A 19,911-nucleotide genomic window follows, 5' to 3' on the forward strand; every position below is an offset into this window, starting at 1 on the left:
GGGACTTGGGCAGAATTTCTAAATCCTCTGTGCCTCAGTTTCCTCATTTATAAAATGGAATGAACCAGTTGTACCTACTTCCTTGATTTGTGGTAGGGACTCAATGAAATGACATGTTAAGTAAGTATTAGCTACTTTGACTAATATTTTTTTCATCACCGATGTGAGATAGTAAAACGTGGTAGTTGAAAGGGCATGGATGCTGGGGCCTGGATTCAAACCCAGACTTTTCCATCAATTACTGTGACCTCGAAGGGCAAGTTAAGGAATCTCTCTTGGCCTCCATTTTCTCATTTGTGGAACTGGGATAAAAATAGCATCTACCTCAAAGGGCAGCTGTGAGGAAGGCCCAGGCATGCATAAGCAACCTGTTAAGTTTATAGCTATTTTAATGATGATGAAACCAAGGTTTATCGGAGGTGCTACACTCTCCAGCTGGAGCCGGCTGCATGATGAGTTTACAGGCGGATCCAGGCTCCCACAAGGAAACAGATCAGACTAAGGTCTGTGTAGACAGCACCCGCTTCTGGATCTACATGTAGCTACTGTCCCTAACACCTTGGGTTCACATTTCCAAGTGACCATCACGTTTGTTTCCTGATTTTTTTGGGGGGTGGGGGGTGGCTATAATTGGAGTCCCATAAGGACAGCCAGTTTGGGGACTGCATCGTTTGTAGCAAACCTCAAATGCACCTGCTCCTATGTTCAGGTAAAGCCTGAGATAAATGCTCACTCAGCCTTCTTTGACTCAGGGCACCTTCTCTTGATTCTTGTCCCACCCCTCTAAGCCTGCTTTCTGGGGCCCTTTAAGGCAGGTATCCCCTAGATATAGTTTCTAACCCTGAGTGAGTCAGCACCCTTTGACTGTAAGTGTCAAGTCTTCAGTTTGCCCAAACAGGAAGGGGAGGAGGGTGTACATCTGGCTCCCAGGATGGCTGGAGACCACAATCAAACAATGTGATGAGGACGCAACCTCTCTCCCCCGCGTTGTCTTTATTCTCAGGCAGGCTGCGGCAACAGCCAGCAGTTCCAGGTTTCCCTTCCACCAGCTCCGCAACCCCAGCTGCAGAAAAGCAGTCCTTCCTGGACCATGAATCACATCCTCATCCCTGAACTGGTCCCTGAGGTCAAAGAGATAAGCAGTGCTCTGATTGGCCAGGGTAGAGTGACACGTTCGCCGATAGAGCCAGTGAGAAGTCATCTCCACCCAACCTCACAGATTGATAGGGGAAAGGAGTGGTCCCCCAAGGAAAATGGAGGTGCTGTCACCAGAAGAAGAGGGAGTGGGTACCTGGCAGGGAAAAACAACAGAGCCATCTCCTCCAACGTTCTTCAAAGCTGCTGCTGTGCTGGCACCTCCTGGACCCTCACCTCTGGCCTGGAGGCTCTCTACACCTCCGGGGTCTGGCGCTGGCCATTCCTCTCTACTTAATGAGGCCCAGACCACACCTTCATCTTTTCCCAGAGCCAGCAGCATCTCCCAGCTGCCCTGCAGTGTCGCCTGGGTTCAAACTTAATAGTTTCGTCCTTCCACACACCTTCATGTCCCATCAGGTGCCAAGTACTACAGACTTGGCCTCCCCAAAGCCACACACAGCCACCTCACCCCCTTTTCTTGCTTCTCAGAACAACTGCCTGTTCAGCCTCACGGCCTCTGCTGCCGGATCCAACGTCTTTTAGCTCAACCAGTGCCAGCCTCCTCTGCTCAAATAGTGCTCAGTGGCTCCATTTTGCCTAGAAATTTAACTTCCAACTTCTCAGCCCAACATTCAAAGACCTCTCCATATGACAGTCCCCTTCTCCAGCCATCCTGTTCCCTGCTCCCTTACAAGTATTCCATGCTCCAGGCAAACAATCACCTCACTCTGTTACCCCCACTCACCACCACTTGGCTCTGCCCTCCCCACTGCCAGCAACCTGTCTACACTGCACTCTACCCTGCCACCTCACGAGATGAAATTCTCCACAACACTGGCTTTAGGATCAAATCCAAGCTCCAATGCTTACCTGCTGCACATCCCTGGACAAATGCATCAGCCTCTCTGTTGGGGTTGTCATGTGCAAATGATGATACATAACTCATTAGATTGTAGTGAAAAATACATCTCTGGAAAGCTCCCTTCACAGAGTCTGGGGCCCTGCAAAGTACACTATTAATGGTGGCTACACAGTATCAGCCACCAGCCTTCAAGGCCTGGCCCATACAACATCTCTCTATGAAGCCTTTACTAACCCTGCCCTCTACCACCAAGACTGCCTTTGTACTTGTATTCTATCTTGTAATATACTTGTGCCTATCCTTCCTCCAACTAGATTGGAACTTCCAGAAAGGGAGGAGCAGTCTCTTTCATCTTTACATTCCTGAAACACCTTTCCTAGCATTATACACCCAGGAGGTGCATGAAATCATATTAGTAAAATTGACTCCAATTTCGTGCATCCCAAAGTATTCTTGCTCATTAGCTGGTCATTAGCTCATTAGACAGAGCTGACAGGAATCCAGTCACCACTGGGCACACCCCTGGTTTCAGGATTACAGACAAATCAGAGTTTCTCTTTCTCTTCCTCAGCCCCTCAGCTTGTCAAACAAGAACTGAAGCGCGCTCACCTCCCACCAACTGTCACATGAAGATAAAGATAAAATAAGAGGATGGTGGTGGTTACTGTTGAAGCAAACACACAGTGTCTGCACACCCAGAAGAACCCTGAGGGGTTTTGGATAAACCCTCCCCCTGCACGGGGCACTAGGCATGGTCTCATTCTCCATTCTTGACCCCAGTCCCCACCTCCAAAATTGCCACCCAGAGGGGTTGCCTGCTTTATGCACTGAACCTGACAGTAAAGGAATGCAGGCTTTGCCCAAAAATCAAATTCATACTTAAAAGACCAAAGGCGTGTCACCATCTAGCAGAGTCCAAAAAGTGCGCTAGACACACTAAGGCATTTATTACACGGGTTCGGTCAAGCTAGTCAACAGATGGGTCCAAGGAGAAGTTTCAAGAATCATTTGGGCAAGATGATCTGAAATAATCTTCTGACTTCCCATGGTGAAATGCTAAAGAGAAAACCCCCTGGTAAGATCCAGAAGGCTTGGCATATTTATTTTATTTTTAAGAATTTTATTTCTTTGTGGTTCCATCAAGTGGCCTTATATTTATAAGGCACAGATTGTCATCTGTCTCACACAATGGAAATTTCTTTGTTTTTCTAATTTTAAGTGTAAAGTAAACTAACTGTACAAAAGCCAAGTTTTCCTAACCTCTGTTCACTTTGTGATGATCATCTCCCCAAGTCAGTGAGACTCGATCCCCGTGATTCTTAATGGCTACATATGAGTCCATATTTGAAGATGCCGAAATTCATTTTAATCAATCCGCTACTTACGGTCATTGAAATTATTTCCAATTTCTCTCTCTCATAAATATCCTCTAAACACCCTCCAGCGAATCATTAGTACACAAATTTTTCCTTACGGTAAAATCTAAGAAATGGAATTTCAAGGCCAAGCGTTATTCAGTTTTAAGCCTTTTGATGTATACATTGCCAAACTGGCCTTGAGACTTATCAATTTACACTCCTGTCAATAATGCAGTATAATGTTCAAAAAAACTTATTTATCACACTTTCTTAACCAGCTATCACTGATGTTTAAATTTTTGCCAACCTAAGATTCTGCATGTAGATAAGGTTTTGCCTGTTAGTGAGACTGAGCATCTTTTCATGTGTAGTGATCCCTATTTACTGCCCGTCTGACTGGTACCCTCTTTTTTCCCCTTAGAAACTACCTCCCCACTTACTATCCCCAGCCTCTCTGGCTGTAACCAGAGCCACCGCATTCTCACAACTACACCCCTATGACCTGCAATCTGAGAATCTAGGAGCTGATGACTGCGTATATGTTAACTGTTCCACATAACTGCGTATATGTTAACTGTTCCACAGGATCCACTGACACAAGACAAGCCAATCAGAGTCACTTCCTAGGATTTTCCAAATCTGAGTTGGGGAGGAAATACCAGTCCTTCCACTGGTGGAAGCTATAAGATGTGAAACTATGAATGCTTTCCTGTCATATAGAGAAAGTAGTGGGGAAATATGAAGCTGATAGATCGAAAGAAGCAGACAAGGTGAAGAGCGCTGGTAGGTTTGAGTTTCAGGTTACAGGGGTTTCGAGGCCATCCTGGCCCTGCACTTCCCTCCCTCCCTTTGACATGCAAGATACTCCCATATCCTCCCAAATGAGTTCCCATAGGTCTAGACTAGTCCAGACTGAATTTCTGTCACTTGCAACCAAAATTCCTGCCTAATTAACATATCTTCTCTACTAGCTTTTCTTCTTTTGTGAATTACCTCTTCACAGTTCTTTGCTCATTTCTCTACTGGATGTCTCCTCTTTCTGATTAATTTTATGAGAGTATCTTATATATTGAGGCTCTTTGCCCAGCTGTCACTGACTTTTAACTTTCGTTATGATCTCTTTTCTCAGAGAACTTTTTTATTTTGTACTGTCAAATACGACGACCTTTTTTCTTATGTTTGTACCCCCAAACTGTAAGAAAGAGTCCCCTCCATTTTCATCTAGAATGTTTACAAGTTCATTTTTAAAACTCTAAATCTCAATGGCTCTATTTCTTTTAGTTAGTATAAAGTGAGGATCTAACACTAAGTCTTCCCCAAGGATTATTAATTAGCCAGTTATCTCAACAGCATTTCCCAAGTAAGCCATTCTTTTCCCACTGATTTGAAATACTTCCGTTATTACATACCAAATTTTTACACACACTTGGGGATCTGTATCTAGACTTTCTATCTCACTTATGTTCTTTATTCAGTCTCTATAATCATTAGGGCATTGTCCCTATGTGATGATTTAGATAGAGAGACTAAGTTACTAGCCTGGGGACCTCAGGCCAACTAGCAGCGACGCGAGGGCAGAACCCAAATCGTCAATCTCTGGACCTTTCGCCACTTCCAGCTGTAGAAAACTTAAGCAGAAGAGAACCACCAAATCTCTCAGCATCATCCTAAACTGGGGAACCTGTGTTACCGGTCAAGACAAGGCGGACATCTAGAGCAAACGAATAAAGTTGCAAGCAGAGGAAGAAGAGGATCAGGATGTGTCGAGAATGCCGGCAGTGCCCATTCCCATCTCTAACCTCCTCCCCTGAGGCTGTCAGGTGCCCCCAACCACAAGCCTTGAAAAGTAGGTAATGCTTAGCAACCCCTGACTCCTCGTGGGAGGCCTCCAGGTCTACACGACAATGTGTCCCTCACTCATGTCTAGCTGCAAATTTCTTATATTTTCTCGACGATAATGTTTTCTTTGGCCAGAAAGAGCGCTGTGTGTTTTTAAACTTTCCAGGAAGGTTGTTTATTAAGATAATACAGTGCGGAACAATCAAAATGTTTATTTTTGACTTTTGATTTAATTTTCCTTTCTATAATCCACTGAAGAAAATACTAGACTCATGAATTTGCCTTTCTTAGATTGCAGGCATCAGTTAAATTAGCAGCGGCGGGGTTCTTTCCTGTTTGTTTCTATTACACGTGTAACCCCACCCAGCTCTAATTCTTTCCTTGGGGTAATTTTCGTTTTAATGTAGAATGCCTGCTCTTCAAATTAACATCGAATCTTATTATGAAGTACCCACAGTTGAATTACTATCAGTGGAAAATTCACCAGCAAATTCTAAAGATCTAAAGGGTGAAAATAGCTCTAGAAACCACCCGGGCCAAGGTACACACTTATACAGCTGAGAAAAGTTAGACTCAGAGAGATCAAGCAATGTGCCTAAGCTCACACAGCGTGTTGGCGGCACCTTCTCTTCTCCTGCAGCTTTTCTACTAGAGGCATTAATTAACAGAGCTTTCAATGGGAAGTGAAACATCTTGGCTCGGTGCACTTAACACAAGATAAGATACCATATTACCTTGAAAAGAAAAACTGTGGGTGTCTTGACTCCACCTCTGGGAATTTATTAAACAACTATGTCCTTGAGCTTTGCCAGATGTTAGCAACACCACATTCTCATCTGCTAACAGATTCTAACCTTAGGTTGAATGTGTCTGTCACTCGAATGTGATGTCCGATGAAAGCGCTGACCTCACCTGGGAACCTAGAGGCCAGAGTTCTGGTTTCAGTTCTACAGCGGGCATCACAGTTGTCTTCCAGTATTAGAAGGGCCCCCCATCAAAGGGTGGTGCATTTATTCTGGATGCCTCCGAGAAGCAGAGCCAGGACCCAATGGGTGAGTACTGCCCCGATCACACCTGGCCTTGACCTGCAGACCTGGGTTTACCATTAGCATTTGGTGAGGCCCAGGGAGATACAAATAAAGAAAAAAACCCTAGTCCCAGCCCTCGGGGTGTTTGCAGTTTAGCGAGTGAAACAAGAAGCCTATCTAATCATTTCTTTTTTTAAATCCAGCAGTTCAAAATGGGACGGGCTGTTTGAGAGAGGGTGTGAGTTCCCAACACTGGAAAGATTAGAGCAGACAGAAACTAACAACCAGGGAGGCTGCAGAGAGTCAGAAAATCTTCAGAGCAGTGGTTCTGGCTGATTCTGGGACATTTTTAAAATACAGACTCCCAGGTGCTACCCACGAGCTTCTGAAATGAGAACATCGTGGCCAGGGCTTTGTGTCATGGGTTGAATTGTGTCCTCTGAAATATGATTATGTTGAAGCCCTAACCACAGGTGCCGCAGAAGGGGACCTTGTTTGGAAATAGGTCTTTACAAAGGTGATTAAGCTAAAATGAGATCGTTAGGGTGGGCCCTAATCCAACAGGACTGGTGCCCTAAAAGGAAGAACTTTGGATACAGACAGAAACACAGAGAAAAGACCATGTGAAGAGACACAGGGAGAAGACAGCCATCTATAAGCCAAGGGACGCCTGAGGCTACCAGCAGCTAGAAGAGAGACTGGACACGTCCCTCTCCGGCACCTTCAGAGGGAGCGTGGCCTACCCACAATTTGATTTCAGACTTCTGGCCTCCAGGACTGTGGGATAATAAGTTTCCGTGGTTCTAGACTGCCCATTTTGCGGTGCTTTGTAGCCCTAGAAGGCAGACGCAGCCTGGGAATGAGTAATAGAGCTGCTGTACTGCCTCTGAGGGAAATCCAGGCCTGGGGACCAGTCCTGCTTTCGGGACTGGTCCTGCTTTATAGATTGCTTCTGCTCCGATCCTGTATTTGGCTACCCACGTGGGCTCCTCTGGTCCTGAGACCCCGCCTCTGGAGAAAAAAGGAGCTGGCTTCAGTGTGGGGGAGCTCGTTCCTGCACACCGAGATGACAGTGAGCCCACAGCCATGTTCAGACTGATCATCAATTAACAGGCAGCCTTTCTCTGTCTGGTCACTCTGCTGCTTCCAGGCAGCTGTGAGCCACCGGCGAACGAGCCAACACAGTTACAAATGCTTCCAGGAAGAAAATGCCACTCCCTCTTCTAACAGTTACAAAAATATTAAAGATATTTAATATTTTTGGACTATGCCCTCATGCCCAGCTTCTCTCAGAGGGAGGCAGAGTGGAGAGCTGGGGCCAGTGACTTGTTTTGAATTGTACTGTTTTTATTTGTGCTTTTGATTCTCAAGGTGGGACTCGTAGAACTCTCACCTAGGTAAATCGCATGCAAACCTGCAATCAAGATAGGTACCAATGGAAGAACCCACAGAAATACACAGAAATCTTATGCCAGAGAAAAGACAGGAGCGAAAGACATGATGTGGAACCAACGCCAGCATATGCGGCACCTTGGAGAGAACTGGGAAAAGGTGCCCCTTCCCCAAGACATGTTTCTGAATCTACCACCTCCACGGGGTGACGGACGCCTCCCTAGATTTGTGCAATGTACAACCAAATGCGAAAGTCCTTACAGATGGGACAGGATGCAATGGGTCAGCACCGGGGGGAAGGGGGAGAAGTGGGTTCTTGCTATGTCAACTTGGAAAGTTGCTTCGCCTCTCTGAGCTTGTCTTTCTTTCTGAAACTGAAATAATAATAAACATAGCTGCCGACTCTGGGATGTGGTGATGGTCCAAGGGAAAAAATACGGGACCACCTTGACAAAGCTGTGGGGCTTGTTATCTGGACTTGTGCTCACTGCCAATTTACACGTTCAAAACCCAGGGGCAATTACAAAGGCATGGCCAAGTCTTTGACTGAACTAGATATCCCCAATCCAAGCTCTGAATACCATAGAAAAGATGACCGAACACTCAGAGGTGGGGGGTATCAAATCCCAAAGGTTTCAAAACTAACACATCACATGTCCTTATGTGTATCATGCACCTATCTCATAAGAAAACGTATTTTGTACATCTCTCTAGGATCACTTAACTCCATTACTATTCTTCTCAGTCAGAACGCTATTAGACAGATACCACCATTGGAGGGGGAAAAAAAAAACTAAATGTTTAAATAAATGTATAAAGATGTTGTTCCATGGGTAGGCTATCCCTACACTGTTTATAATATATTTAAAAATTGGAAAACCTAAGTGGCCCACTCCAGGGGCTTGGTTAAATATATTATTAAAACTAGTGTAAAACAATCAAAGACACAGGCCCCTTTAGATCCAGATAACCTCAAGGGTCTGCTAGAAAACACCCAGCATTCCACTGAAACGACGCTCCATTTCCGAAGTTTTTCCTGACACCCATCCATTTTGTGGGAAACTATAAACACAGATACGGGAAGGCTCCGCAACATACTGCTGACTGAAAACAGCAGCAGAACAACGTGAATACTAGGATCCCATTTGTGTCAAACACGTCTGCATGCTCACACACACACATACGTAGAGTTCTGGAAAAATGCCCATCTAAATGCTGACAGTAATTATCTCTGAAGGGTGGAACTGGTAGCAGGAACACATAGGAGGACAGAGATTTTGACTTTCTTCTCGGTGTTTTGCATTGTTTGAATTTTCTTTAGCAAGCAAGTATTACCTGCGTAGTTTTTTTAAATCTAAAAAATTAGATGGAATTGGGGGTGGCTCCACAGTGCAGTGGTAAGCACGTTTGCTTTACATGCAAAAAGTCCTGGGTTCGTGCCCTAGGTGGAGCCACGGACCATACCCTGGGTGCGCCAGGCCTGGGTGCGCCAGGCCCCAGGTGTGCCAGCCTCCCCGAGTGCGCCGGGGGGGGCCAAGCCCCGGGGGCCCCAAGCCCAAGGGGCAAAACAAAAAGAAGGGGGAAAAAAAGCCCCCACCAAGTCCTAAAGGGAAAAAGGCAAAAACCAAAAGGCCGGCCGGGGGGCGCGGGGCAGCAGGAATTAAAGACGGGAAAAAAAATTAGATGAAATGACTCCTTTTTAATTCTGAGTCACAGCTGCACACTTGATTCTTCTTCAGATGTCTCGTGTGTGTTACTAGTGACATTCCCAACAGCTGGTAAGACTGGGGGAAATAGCTGGATGGAGCAGAAAGAGTATCGGATGTAGAGTCAGGGCTTGGCACTGGGTCCGGGCTCTAGGACTAACATGGTACTTACAGTAAGTCATTTACCTCTCCGAGTCTCCAATTCTTTATCTCTAAGAATGGGGAAGAATAAAACACACCTCTTAGGACTGTAAAGATCAAATAAATCAATGGACATAAAGAGCTTCATCATTTTAAACGATTCTTTAAGAAAGAAGATGGGAAGACTCCATTGCCTGGCCTGCCTTCCCCTAGCACAGTGCCAAGTACAAAGTACTAACTAAATACTGGATTTATGACACTGGAGAAGGTGTCAAAGCCAATCCGGGGCTATTCCCATCAGAATTCTGCTTCCATGGAACCTCCAAGCCCTCAAATTTAAGGCAGAAATTTAGAGTGCAGAAGCCCACCCTGCGTGGATGAAATTATAAACAGACACAGGTTCACTTCTAAGCGCTTGCCCAAGAAGAACTTGACTCTGAATAGGCCTCTGAAATCCTCAGCCCCCTCACAGTCATTCCTGAAATGTTTTCAAGCTGCCAAAAAGACTAGCGAGAATACCAGGCACCATGATATAAAACAATTAGTTACAAAATGTAAACTGAAAAGTGTACTTGAAGTGTACCCAAAGACTAACCCTCACCTTGGTGACCCACCGAACCATTGAGGAAATCAAGTCTGTCCTTCTTTAATTTGTATTCTGCTATATGTTATAGAGAATTAAGCTTTAATTTTTAAAATCCCTCTAATTGGATACTACTGATGGGAAGACATCTGGGGCAAATATCTAGGCCTGGTGCATTCCATCCCAAGCAATGGTTAGTGGTTTGGAAAATGAGTGTGTGGCAAAATAACCAGTGGTTACTAATTATTATATATCACAGGGTTTGGCATCATCCATAAAGCCCAGTCATGTTGGCCTCTTCCTCTTCAGAGAGGATTACAGAATTGACTGTTTAGAAAGTTCTTCTCCGAGTTAACATACATTTTCTTTGTCTTAATTGGATCCAGCCTCTTTGCTCATGAGAAAGGCAATTTTTCTATAACGATTACATCCTTCAAATGCCAGGTCATCAGCCATTCCTAGGTCTGGAAGGATCACTGGTTTGGCTTCCTATTTTCTTTCCATTTTCTCAGCCTCCTTCTAGTAGTGATTTGAAAAGCATGTGAAGATTGCATCCTAAGCTACCTTCCATTTAGCCAAAAAAGGTATGAGTGTTATGACATGAGACATCTCCTCCGACCCACACAGCCTCAGAATTGGGGAGAACTGTTTGCCCCAAATGTTTGGTCTAATGCAAATATTTACTTCTTCCAAAATAAGTGAAACAAACCACTTCCAAATTGGGGATGGGAGTGGGGGAGTTTGCCAGACATTTTTCACAGTTAAGATAAACATTTGGAAAACATTTTCCAATTTGCCCTATACCCTTAGTTAATCATTCTTAACCATGTTGAATCATTTCCTAATTTACCATCTACTGTGACATCAAGACCATTCCTTGAGGACCTTACTTTCTCTGCTCCCCCACTCTCTTCCGTGTAACTAAGATATAGCATCAGTCAATTGTTTTGGAAATGTTTCTTGAACACCTACTGTGTTCCAGGCACACACTCATCTGACAGACACCCTCCCTCATCTGTGACTACAGGCTTAGTGGCATCAACCCACAACAACACTTGGCTCGAGAAAGGTTGGATCCCGAGACACCCTTTGCCATTCAAGTCAGCAGCCCAATTCTTTGACCCCACCCTCACCTCTATTTTTCCTAGAGCTTGGAGTTTCTTCTCAAGAGATATTATCTGAACATCCCAACAAACTCTTCCTGGGTGCATGAACAGACAACATTAAGATGAGACAAAGCAAATGTCTGCATCAGTCATTATAACATTGGTTTTCCTGGGCCATTTGCTGACTGTCCTCCAACTTCTTTCCATTTCACAAGTGGTGCTAAGACCCATGCCAAGATGGAATTCCATTTTCAAACGAGGTTTCACAAGACCTTTTATCAGATATGCAGACCAATTACACCGGCTGGCTTCTCTCTAGCCTGTAGTTGAGTAATTCTATCCTTCACCCCTCTTCTTTCCAGAAGTGGTTAAGTTCAGAGCTTCACCTTCTCTGCAGGAGCAGATCAAAGGCTTGACTTCCTGTCCCCTCATTACCAGGGGGTGACATCCTGCTGCCTCCTCTCCAGCATCTCAAGTTTGACAGCGACCCCCCAGGAAGTCCATGGTTAGACTTTCTCACCTCACCACACGCACGCATGCACACACGCACACACTCGCACATGTTGACATGGCTTCTAAATGCAAACATTCACAGGATTACTCTGAAAAGGGGAAAGGGGTGAACTCTGAGAGTGCTTTTTAGAGAAAAAGGCTGCTTCACGCATTCTCTTTGGGAGGGAGAGGGGGATACCCTGCAATCTGCCAGAGGATCATTTTGATGGGTTTCCCCCCACCTCTCCCAACTTGGCTCCCTATTTTTCTAGGTAAAGAAAGCTGCAGGCATATGAGCATACACCTAAGGTGCCACCATCAGGCAGTGGTGCTTGAGGGCAAGGATCTCCAAGGCATAGCAAGCCCCCAAGGAAGTGGCCTTGTGGCAGATGTGACCTGCACACGGTAAGCCAACACCAGCAGGAACTGGCCTGCCCGCCCAGTGCCCACATCTTGGCTCTACTAAGGAAAAAAATTAATGCCACTGCCTGTGATATGTTGCTATCACCATCCATCTGGTTTAACAGGGACAAGTTTCTCAGGGACAAGTCTTTGGCTACTCAAGATTCTCTCCAAGCCCTACTTGAAGGAAGAATGCCAAGAGGCCGACCTAGGTCTTTTGATGTGTTGGTGTGTGTGCAGGAGGTAGGGGATAAAGGGGTGCTGAACGAGAATACAGGTAATTGGGACTCCAGAAAGGATCACAGCCATGTGTGCACACACATGTGCAGGCATGTATGTATAGTCACATATGTCCCCAGGCATGTATGTATAGTCACATATAACCCCCCTCTCCTCAATTACAGATTCGAGTTGATAAACAGCTTTTAAAGTAGAAACACTTACTGTGAGGATTCATCTATTAGTCATTCACAACCTAGTAGGAATTACTTTATTCGACTGCTCTGAAATTGGCACTCAGCTGAAATCAGGGTCTGGAAGGAAAGTTATAGCCGCACCTTGTCCCACTCTCCAGGAAATCTCACAGAGACCCCTCTTTCTCTTCCACAGTTGCAACAAAAAGGGGTTTACATTTAGAAACCACAGTGCCTGATTTATTACTGACTCCTGTCAGGAAGATGTTATCAGCTGACTCTTTGGCACAACTTCAAATAGAGTTCCCTGCTTTACACTGAAGAAAGGCAACCTAGTTTTTTATTGTTTCAATTGCTTATGTTGCTTTCTAAGTGTGCTCTATCCTGAAAATGTTTCAGATCTCACAGGAAACAGTTTTTAAAGAGAAATGTTAAAGTGGATACAAGAACAGTGTGTTTTTGACATCTTTTTTTTGTGATCTTACCTCGATCTGTCCTTTTCAAAACAAATGGAAACCCTGAAAATTGTTTTACCTATTTTCATCCTTATTTTAGAGCACTCTGTGAAGTCTATGCTGTTTTCTTTTTCTTCCTTCTGTGGATTTACTGTACATACAACTTAATTTATTTTTCTTAATAAAATGATTATTTTTAAATATCCTCACAGGAGTTTCAAGAAGCAACATGGGGCTCTGTATGTATCTATAAAGTGCACTTACTTTGATTCAGAAAAATCTTGGCTCAATCTTGGCCAATTTCTCAACGATATGAGAAAGGAAGGGGGGCGGGTCTGGGGGGCTCGTCAGCACCACCAATATCTCTCTGTGACTGTTCCTGAACTAGATTTTTCTCTGAAGCCAGTCCTAATCCCCAGCTCCCCAGATCTAGCCTGCACCTTTCCTCTGTCTCTCCCCTGCTCCTCTCTCTCCCCACAATCATTTCCCTCTCTTTCCCTCCTTTTCCTTTCCCCCAGTTACCATGTCAGAAGTTATGAGCTTATCAGACTCTTATTTAATTCGATGTGCAGAACTCCAGAGCAGTTTTGTCCAAACGAGCTTTCTATAATGCTGAGAAGGTTCCATATATCTGGACAATCCAACATGGTGGCCACCAGCCACATGTGACCATGGAGCCCATGAAATGTGGTTCAAATGCTTAAGGAACTGAATCTTTCATTCTAATTTGTTTAAATGTAAATAGCCACATGCAGCTAGTACCTACTATGTTTGACAGGTAGCTTTAGAGGACTAGATGCCTTTAAATCTTTCAGGTCATCACCGCTGTCAGGCTACCACAGAGGATGTGCCCAAGCCAATCCCAAGAAAAATCCAGAAAGGAAGGCAGCCTCCACCATCTTTACTCCAGAGCTTTGGCCCACCAACTCCATCCAGGTCGCTACCCCAGAAAAACCACCAAAGCTCAGCCCAGAAGGCACCACTGCACACTTGTCTTCCTCTTGGATCTTGTCATTCCAGACAAAGGGTCTTCTTGACATTCTGTTTCGTGGTTTTCATTTGTAAGAAATGACCTTCGTAAAAACACACTGTCTTGGAAAATTAGCAGTTGTCTTCCAGATTCGGGCCTATCCCTCAAGTATGACCTTTAAATGAGCCTTAAATCGTATTTGGTCCCTCGGGCTATTGATCAAGTTCTAGGCACAGCACAGTCAATACAGTGTACTCAGCTAAGCAAGTCACACCACAATCAGCTTCCACTCTTTGGAAGTGGGAGGGGTGGGGCAGAAATCTAGTTCTACTCAAGTCTGTCTTACCAGCTGAAATGCCTAAGAAGATAATAATGGTGCCAAATTTCATCTCATCATCCACTTCCCGCTGCCTCTCTCCAAGGCTAACATCCAGAATGTTACCTGCCACAAGGTCCTTCAACAGTCAAGGCTGAGTGAATAAATGAATGATTTTACCCTTGTAAGAATTTCTGAAAACAATTTAAGAGTGGTTTTCTCAAAAATGAAAAGTGGGGACGAGGGGGCAGCGTCTGATCAGGATATCGCTGCTTTCTTTGTAAAAGGTAGCATGATTTACACAAAATAGAGTGCTTGCTTCCTCCAGTGTTTGGATGGCACTAAATGAAACAAGATTGTTTGCATCCCCAAAAGATAAAATTTTAAGAAGCTTGATTTATTAATTAAAATCTTTTCAATATTTAAAGTATTTTAAATAAAAATTTTCACTGAAATATAAAAGGATGTGTTTTAAAGTAGAAAAACTACTATGTTCCTGTTATCTAAGCCCACATAATTCATTTTAATCATTTAAAATCACATCTTAAACCCCTTTGTCTTCACTATTCTATTTTGATGTAGATGTCGGGGTTGGGGGTAGTAAGACTGAAGAAATTCCTAATTTCCTTTTCTATGTGTCACCTATTTGTAGCCAAATTTCTATTGTTCCTCAAGTTTCACCTCTGAGTTGCATGATCTACTTCAGTGAAATCTTTTTGGAACCATAAGAGTTTTTTATTTCAAAAATGTCTAGATATTACAATGCTTTATCTTGAGCCACAAATATATTGGCAACAAATATTAACTTTAAATATTGCCTGAAATCCTGGATGGTTTCCTAAGAATATCGGGAGTTCTTAGGTATGAGTGGAATAGCCCTTGGTGACAGTGAATTTGGTCATCTGTTGAGCTCTTTCCTGAAATTCACTTGGACGTTACAGAAGTTTACAGCCCAGACCTAAAGGGTATCATTTAGCAAGCAATTACAAGAGTGACAGCTCCTGGAGACATAATTTAAACACAGATTAGTTTGAGCACTGGAAGAATCAAGCTTTTTGGAGTTTAGAATCTGACAAGAAGCAGCTAAGCTCTTGAAAGTTGAGAATCTTGTGGGCATTTACCTGATGATTTTAAAAATAAGCAACTGCGTTCATTAAAATCATCACTTGAAATCTTTCTGGAAGAGAGCAAGACCTGAAAACATTGCTTTTGGTTTCTCTACCTCCAAGGTGATGGTACTGAAAAGAAACTTAGAAAAAATAAAAGGGAGCGTCATGTAATGGCATTGTGCTTAACAGGCCAGCCAGCATTTCCACACTCTGGGCTGCCTGTGCCAGGATGAATGCTATTGCTCCTCTGTGCCATCAGATTCAAGGGCGAAGCCACAGGCTGCCATACGTACGCCTGCCGATAGCAGTAAGAGGGCTGTGAGCTTCAGAGACATTTCAGTGTTCTAATAACAAAACACCAATGTTTCAATTTCATTGTGAAGAACTAACTAGTGGTCCTAGAGAAAGAAGGAAGAAAAGCCTGGGCTTTCATCTTGCTGTGGAATGCTGCGTCTGTCCAAGCAGAGCCTGGCCCTCGTGGGCTGGATGCCGTTCCCCACTTCCTCTTGCCCTCCCTAGCCTCGGCTGGCCCCCAGCTTCACCTTTTCCCAGGACCCCAGTCTTGATCATCAGGAAGAGCCAGGACAAGTCACCGATTTGTCTGAGGAAATGGTTCTCACATATTCTTGTTTTCAGCAACTGTGATCAATGGCAAAGTCATTAGGCTTCTGACGTCTCAGTTCCTGTGCTTGGTGCCTGCTAGAATCATGCTCAAGAAAATGTGATCAGTACTCCCTCTGTCACCTGCCTGTGGAGATAGGAAAGGTAGAACCCTGCAAAATTTCTTCTCACCACTGTTCACTCAAGAGTGAGGCAACGGATCTAGAATATGAGAAAAACACAAAAATCCTTACAGAAAAAAAAAAAAAAAAAAACCCGCATGCACACACAAAAGGCACTCTGCAAACACTCTTTCTCACTACTACTATTTCAACACTAGCTTGCTTGCCAATCTTCTGAGATTCTGAAATGTAAATAAATAGATAGAGTTAGTCTGGGCCTCTTTTCATTAAATGCTTAATCACTTAGCTCATCTCCATAAATTGGCATGAATTCAGTCTCCACTTCTTTCTTTTTTTTCCTTAATCATTTTTTAGGGGAGTAATCTAAAGTTCCTAAGAGAGACCAAGTTGGTATTTTCTCATAAGATCAGGACAAATAAATGGCCCACAAAATACATTTGGGTGATTTAAAATTTTGAACCGAGATCTTGACCTATTCTTATTTCAAAACATCACAAAGGTGCAATTTGCTTGCTTTGTTTTCTAATTACTAATAATGAATCATTTTTGCTCTAATCTACTTATAGGTTTTCTATATTCATGTTTTTTAATATATTGCTATATGCATGTTTTCCACTTTATGTTTTATCATGGTACAAATTTGAATTTACTGTGAATTTAGAAGTCATCTGCTTTTCAGAATGCATAATAATAACAAAAGATAGGCCCCCAAATTATTCACCAACATATCAGCTACAAATTCCTTTACAGCATTTGCAAAGTGTGTCTGTCTTTCTTCTAGGCCTGTTTCTCTGTTGTTTGAGACAAACATGACTTACTTGAAAGCCACGTTTCAGATTGTTTACAATATATTTTGTTAAGTGAACTAAATTAAATTTCACATTCACCAATTATATTTCTCATTTGTAACCATTCACAAGAATCTTCAAGTAAGAAGTGTTTTAAACATTCCAAACAACTGAGATTTCTTAAGAGACTACAAATTTTATGTTAGTATTTCACTAAACTGACTGGAACTTTCACTTCTGAATATTTGGAAAATATGATTATTTGCAGAATTACTTAATTTAAAAAAATCACTTCAAGTACATGTGAACTGAGAAGAAAAAAAATTAACTGCTTTTATTTCTAAAAGCTTTTACACTAATTAAAATATACGTGCTCACATTTTTAATAAAGACCCAGCAAGAAGAAAATGGGAGCACTTAAAATCGTGGATTCTGTTTAGACGGAAGAGGAAAAGAGGGAAAGAAATGCAAATTTAAAAATGGGTTCCACGTGATTAATTTTTCTTATTCATGTGTCAGTCTCTCCATTTCCATACAGGCAAGGCCCTTTCCACTTCAAAGGCAACGTCGAGAGCTATTTTCTCACCATGAGCTGACTACCAAACTCTCAAAGAGAAATTGAAAAGACTTTAAAAGGAAAGGGAAGTGTAAGGCACATTCTTGAGCGCTTTTAATCACTGTAATTCCGTCAACCTATATAAGCCTCGCTGGAGCAAAACCCTGAAGTGAAAGCCTACAGAGCTCTTTCCTCCCTAAGGTTCTGAAAAAAAAAAAAAAAAATTTGTTAACCTGACAAGCCAAAATATCAGGCGGTGAATTCATTTCGGTGAAAAATAAAAACTGGGCAGACAAATTTGGGGGAGAAAACTGATAATACTTTGCTCACTCCAAGCAAAACATTGAAAAGAAGCAACCAAATGAGGAGGGAAGAAAAAGCATGCCCCAGGCAAAGGAACGTGTAGAGCAGCAAATCTCGGGAGCAGAATTCCCCGGGGCAACAGGAGAAACCAGTGAAACTTGCGAAGCCTCCAGCACCATCCTATTCAGTGATTTCCCAAGAAATAATTTCAGAATGGAGGGAGGGAAAAAACTTTCCCAGCCTCCGAGCCCTGAGAAATACAACCATGTCCCACCACTAGGTGGCGGCTGCAAAGGCTGAGAGCTGGGGCGGGTGGGAAGGGGCTCTTTGCTCCGCTTCTTCCCCTCCAGGACGCACTGCCCAGTCTGTGGGAGAAACCATCAGTCCCCCACCTTGTTTCCGCTCGCTAAAATTTCAGGTTAGGAAAAAAGAAAAAACATCAGGCCTTAGAAACTGAAGTTGCCAAGAAACAGCCTCTCCTACAAATCTGTTCTCACACCAAAGCTGAGCAATTGGGCCGGGGTTGGGGAGAGGATGGACCTGCATATTTTAAACTCTGCTCAGGTTTTCAAAGCAAATCTTCCAGGCGGTTGCTTTAGAGCGACAAATGACGACGAAATTACGACGTGAACGCTGAGTTGAATTAATGGGCTGTGCATCACCCTAACCCGCACAGCGTGTACAAGAGCCACAAGGTGATGGAACCGGCTGAATAAACATGAATCGTTTTATCGCTGGCCAAAAATTCTTCCTTCATTCATCAAAGTGGGTGAATAAAAATATTAAGAGGTAGGTAAGGCATTTTCGTGGGCTGCTCCCTGAGTATCCTTCTGAAGTCAAGACCTTACTTAGGCTGTCTTCTACCTTGGGTGTCAAATAAAGCCTCCTCCCATGAAAGGGAAAAACCACTTCCCCGTTTTATAAAAAGGCTGCACGCCAAAGCTCAAATCTTGGCAAAAGAGATGTTACATAAATTCCAGGTGTTCCTAAATATGTATGTTTACAGGCACACAATCATTTTAGGAAGCATCTAAGTTTCCGAGCCACTTTTTTTTTCATCTCAGGGAAGCGTCAAAACGTGTTTATAGCTTTGACTTCAGGATCTTACCCATTCCGTTTAGACATTTCCTGCCAACTAAATGCAGGAAATCTAATGATTTGCATCCAAAACGCATCTAAGCACTGGTACATTTACCTTTCTTTTCTTAAGTGAGCCAAAATCAAACAATTCAGTTACTCCCATCCCCAGTCCAAAAAAAAAAAGAAAAGAAAAGAAAAAAAAACACGTTTGAAATCCTGAATTATTTTCTAGGTGATATGTACAGCCATCCTCTCGTTATTCTAGGAACGGGCTAATTCCTCAACATCTTACTTTGCCTTTAAAAGGCTTCCTTCCACACGACGGGATTTCCCTAAGAAACATTCCCAGCGGATGGTTTCCAGCAATAGCCTGTATCAACTCAGCCTGCGCAAGCAAAGACTTGGCTTCTGCTAATTCCACCCCCAGCAACACACATACACACACATACACACACGCACACACACCAATTCACACTCAGAACCATCCCGGGCAGACTCGAAAAGCTATTTTATTTTCATGTCTGTCCATCTCTTCCTGAATGAATGCTTTTTCCAACTGACCTTTCAACAGCTGCCGCGATGTCTGTAAGGTTAGAGCAGGAAACTAGGGGATATTTTAGCATCCTAATCCCTGCAACCTCGATGGGTTTCCTTCTCTACCCAAGTGCAGATTCTCTGAGCCCAAGGGCAAAACCCTGAAGCGTTTGCGGAGCAGCTCTCCGAGATGTCCTGCTCGCGACCAACTCACTGCGGGCATCCTACACGCACACGCCCCAGCCCACAAGCCGGCCGACACCCGCACCCTGACCCGCGGCGAATGAGCCAGGCACGCACTGGCCCTGCCTCTTACCTTCCCTGGCTTTCAACAAGACCGTGTTGGCCACGATGTTTTCCAGCTCCATTGACAGTCGGCGGTCAGCGAGGGAGCCGGCTGGTGGGGCTGTCAGAGCCTGAGGGTGCTGTCGCTGTCGCTGCTCGGGCTGCCGCTTCTGCTGCCGGAGCCGGGAGCCGGGAGCCGGGAACCCGCCTTTCCTACCGCATTATTCCTGCTCTTATCCCTCAGAGTTTTCCCCCTCTGCAAAGAGGAGCCGCCGCCGCCGCTGCTTCTTCCTCCCTCTGTGTCCCCCCTCCC

At 43.9% G+C, this 19,911-nt stretch overlaps 1 protein-coding gene across 3 annotated transcripts in view; it reads right to left on the minus strand.

Moving 5' to 3' along the window:
• GRK5 (G protein-coupled receptor kinase 5) overlaps positions 1-19,905 on the minus strand; it is a 197,861-nt gene extending 177,956 nt beyond the window's left edge. For all 3 annotated transcript variants that reach the window (XM_023530096.1, XM_023530095.1, XM_011359232.2), the window contains exon 1: positions 19,630-19,905. In XM_023530096.1, coding sequence (XP_023385864.1) covers positions 19,630-19,681 — 52 coding nt within the window. In that variant the 5' untranslated portion in view covers positions 19,682-19,905. The remainder of the gene's footprint in view (positions 1-19,629) is intronic.
• Between the last annotated feature and the right edge of the window lie 6 nt (positions 19,906-19,911).

This window comes from Pteropus vampyrus, unplaced genomic scaffold, assembly GCF_000151845.1.
Source record: "Pteropus vampyrus isolate Shadow unplaced genomic scaffold, Pvam_2.0 Scaffold46, whole genome shotgun sequence".
Classification (NCBI taxonomy): domain Eukaryota; kingdom Metazoa; phylum Chordata; class Mammalia; order Chiroptera; family Pteropodidae; genus Pteropus; species Pteropus vampyrus.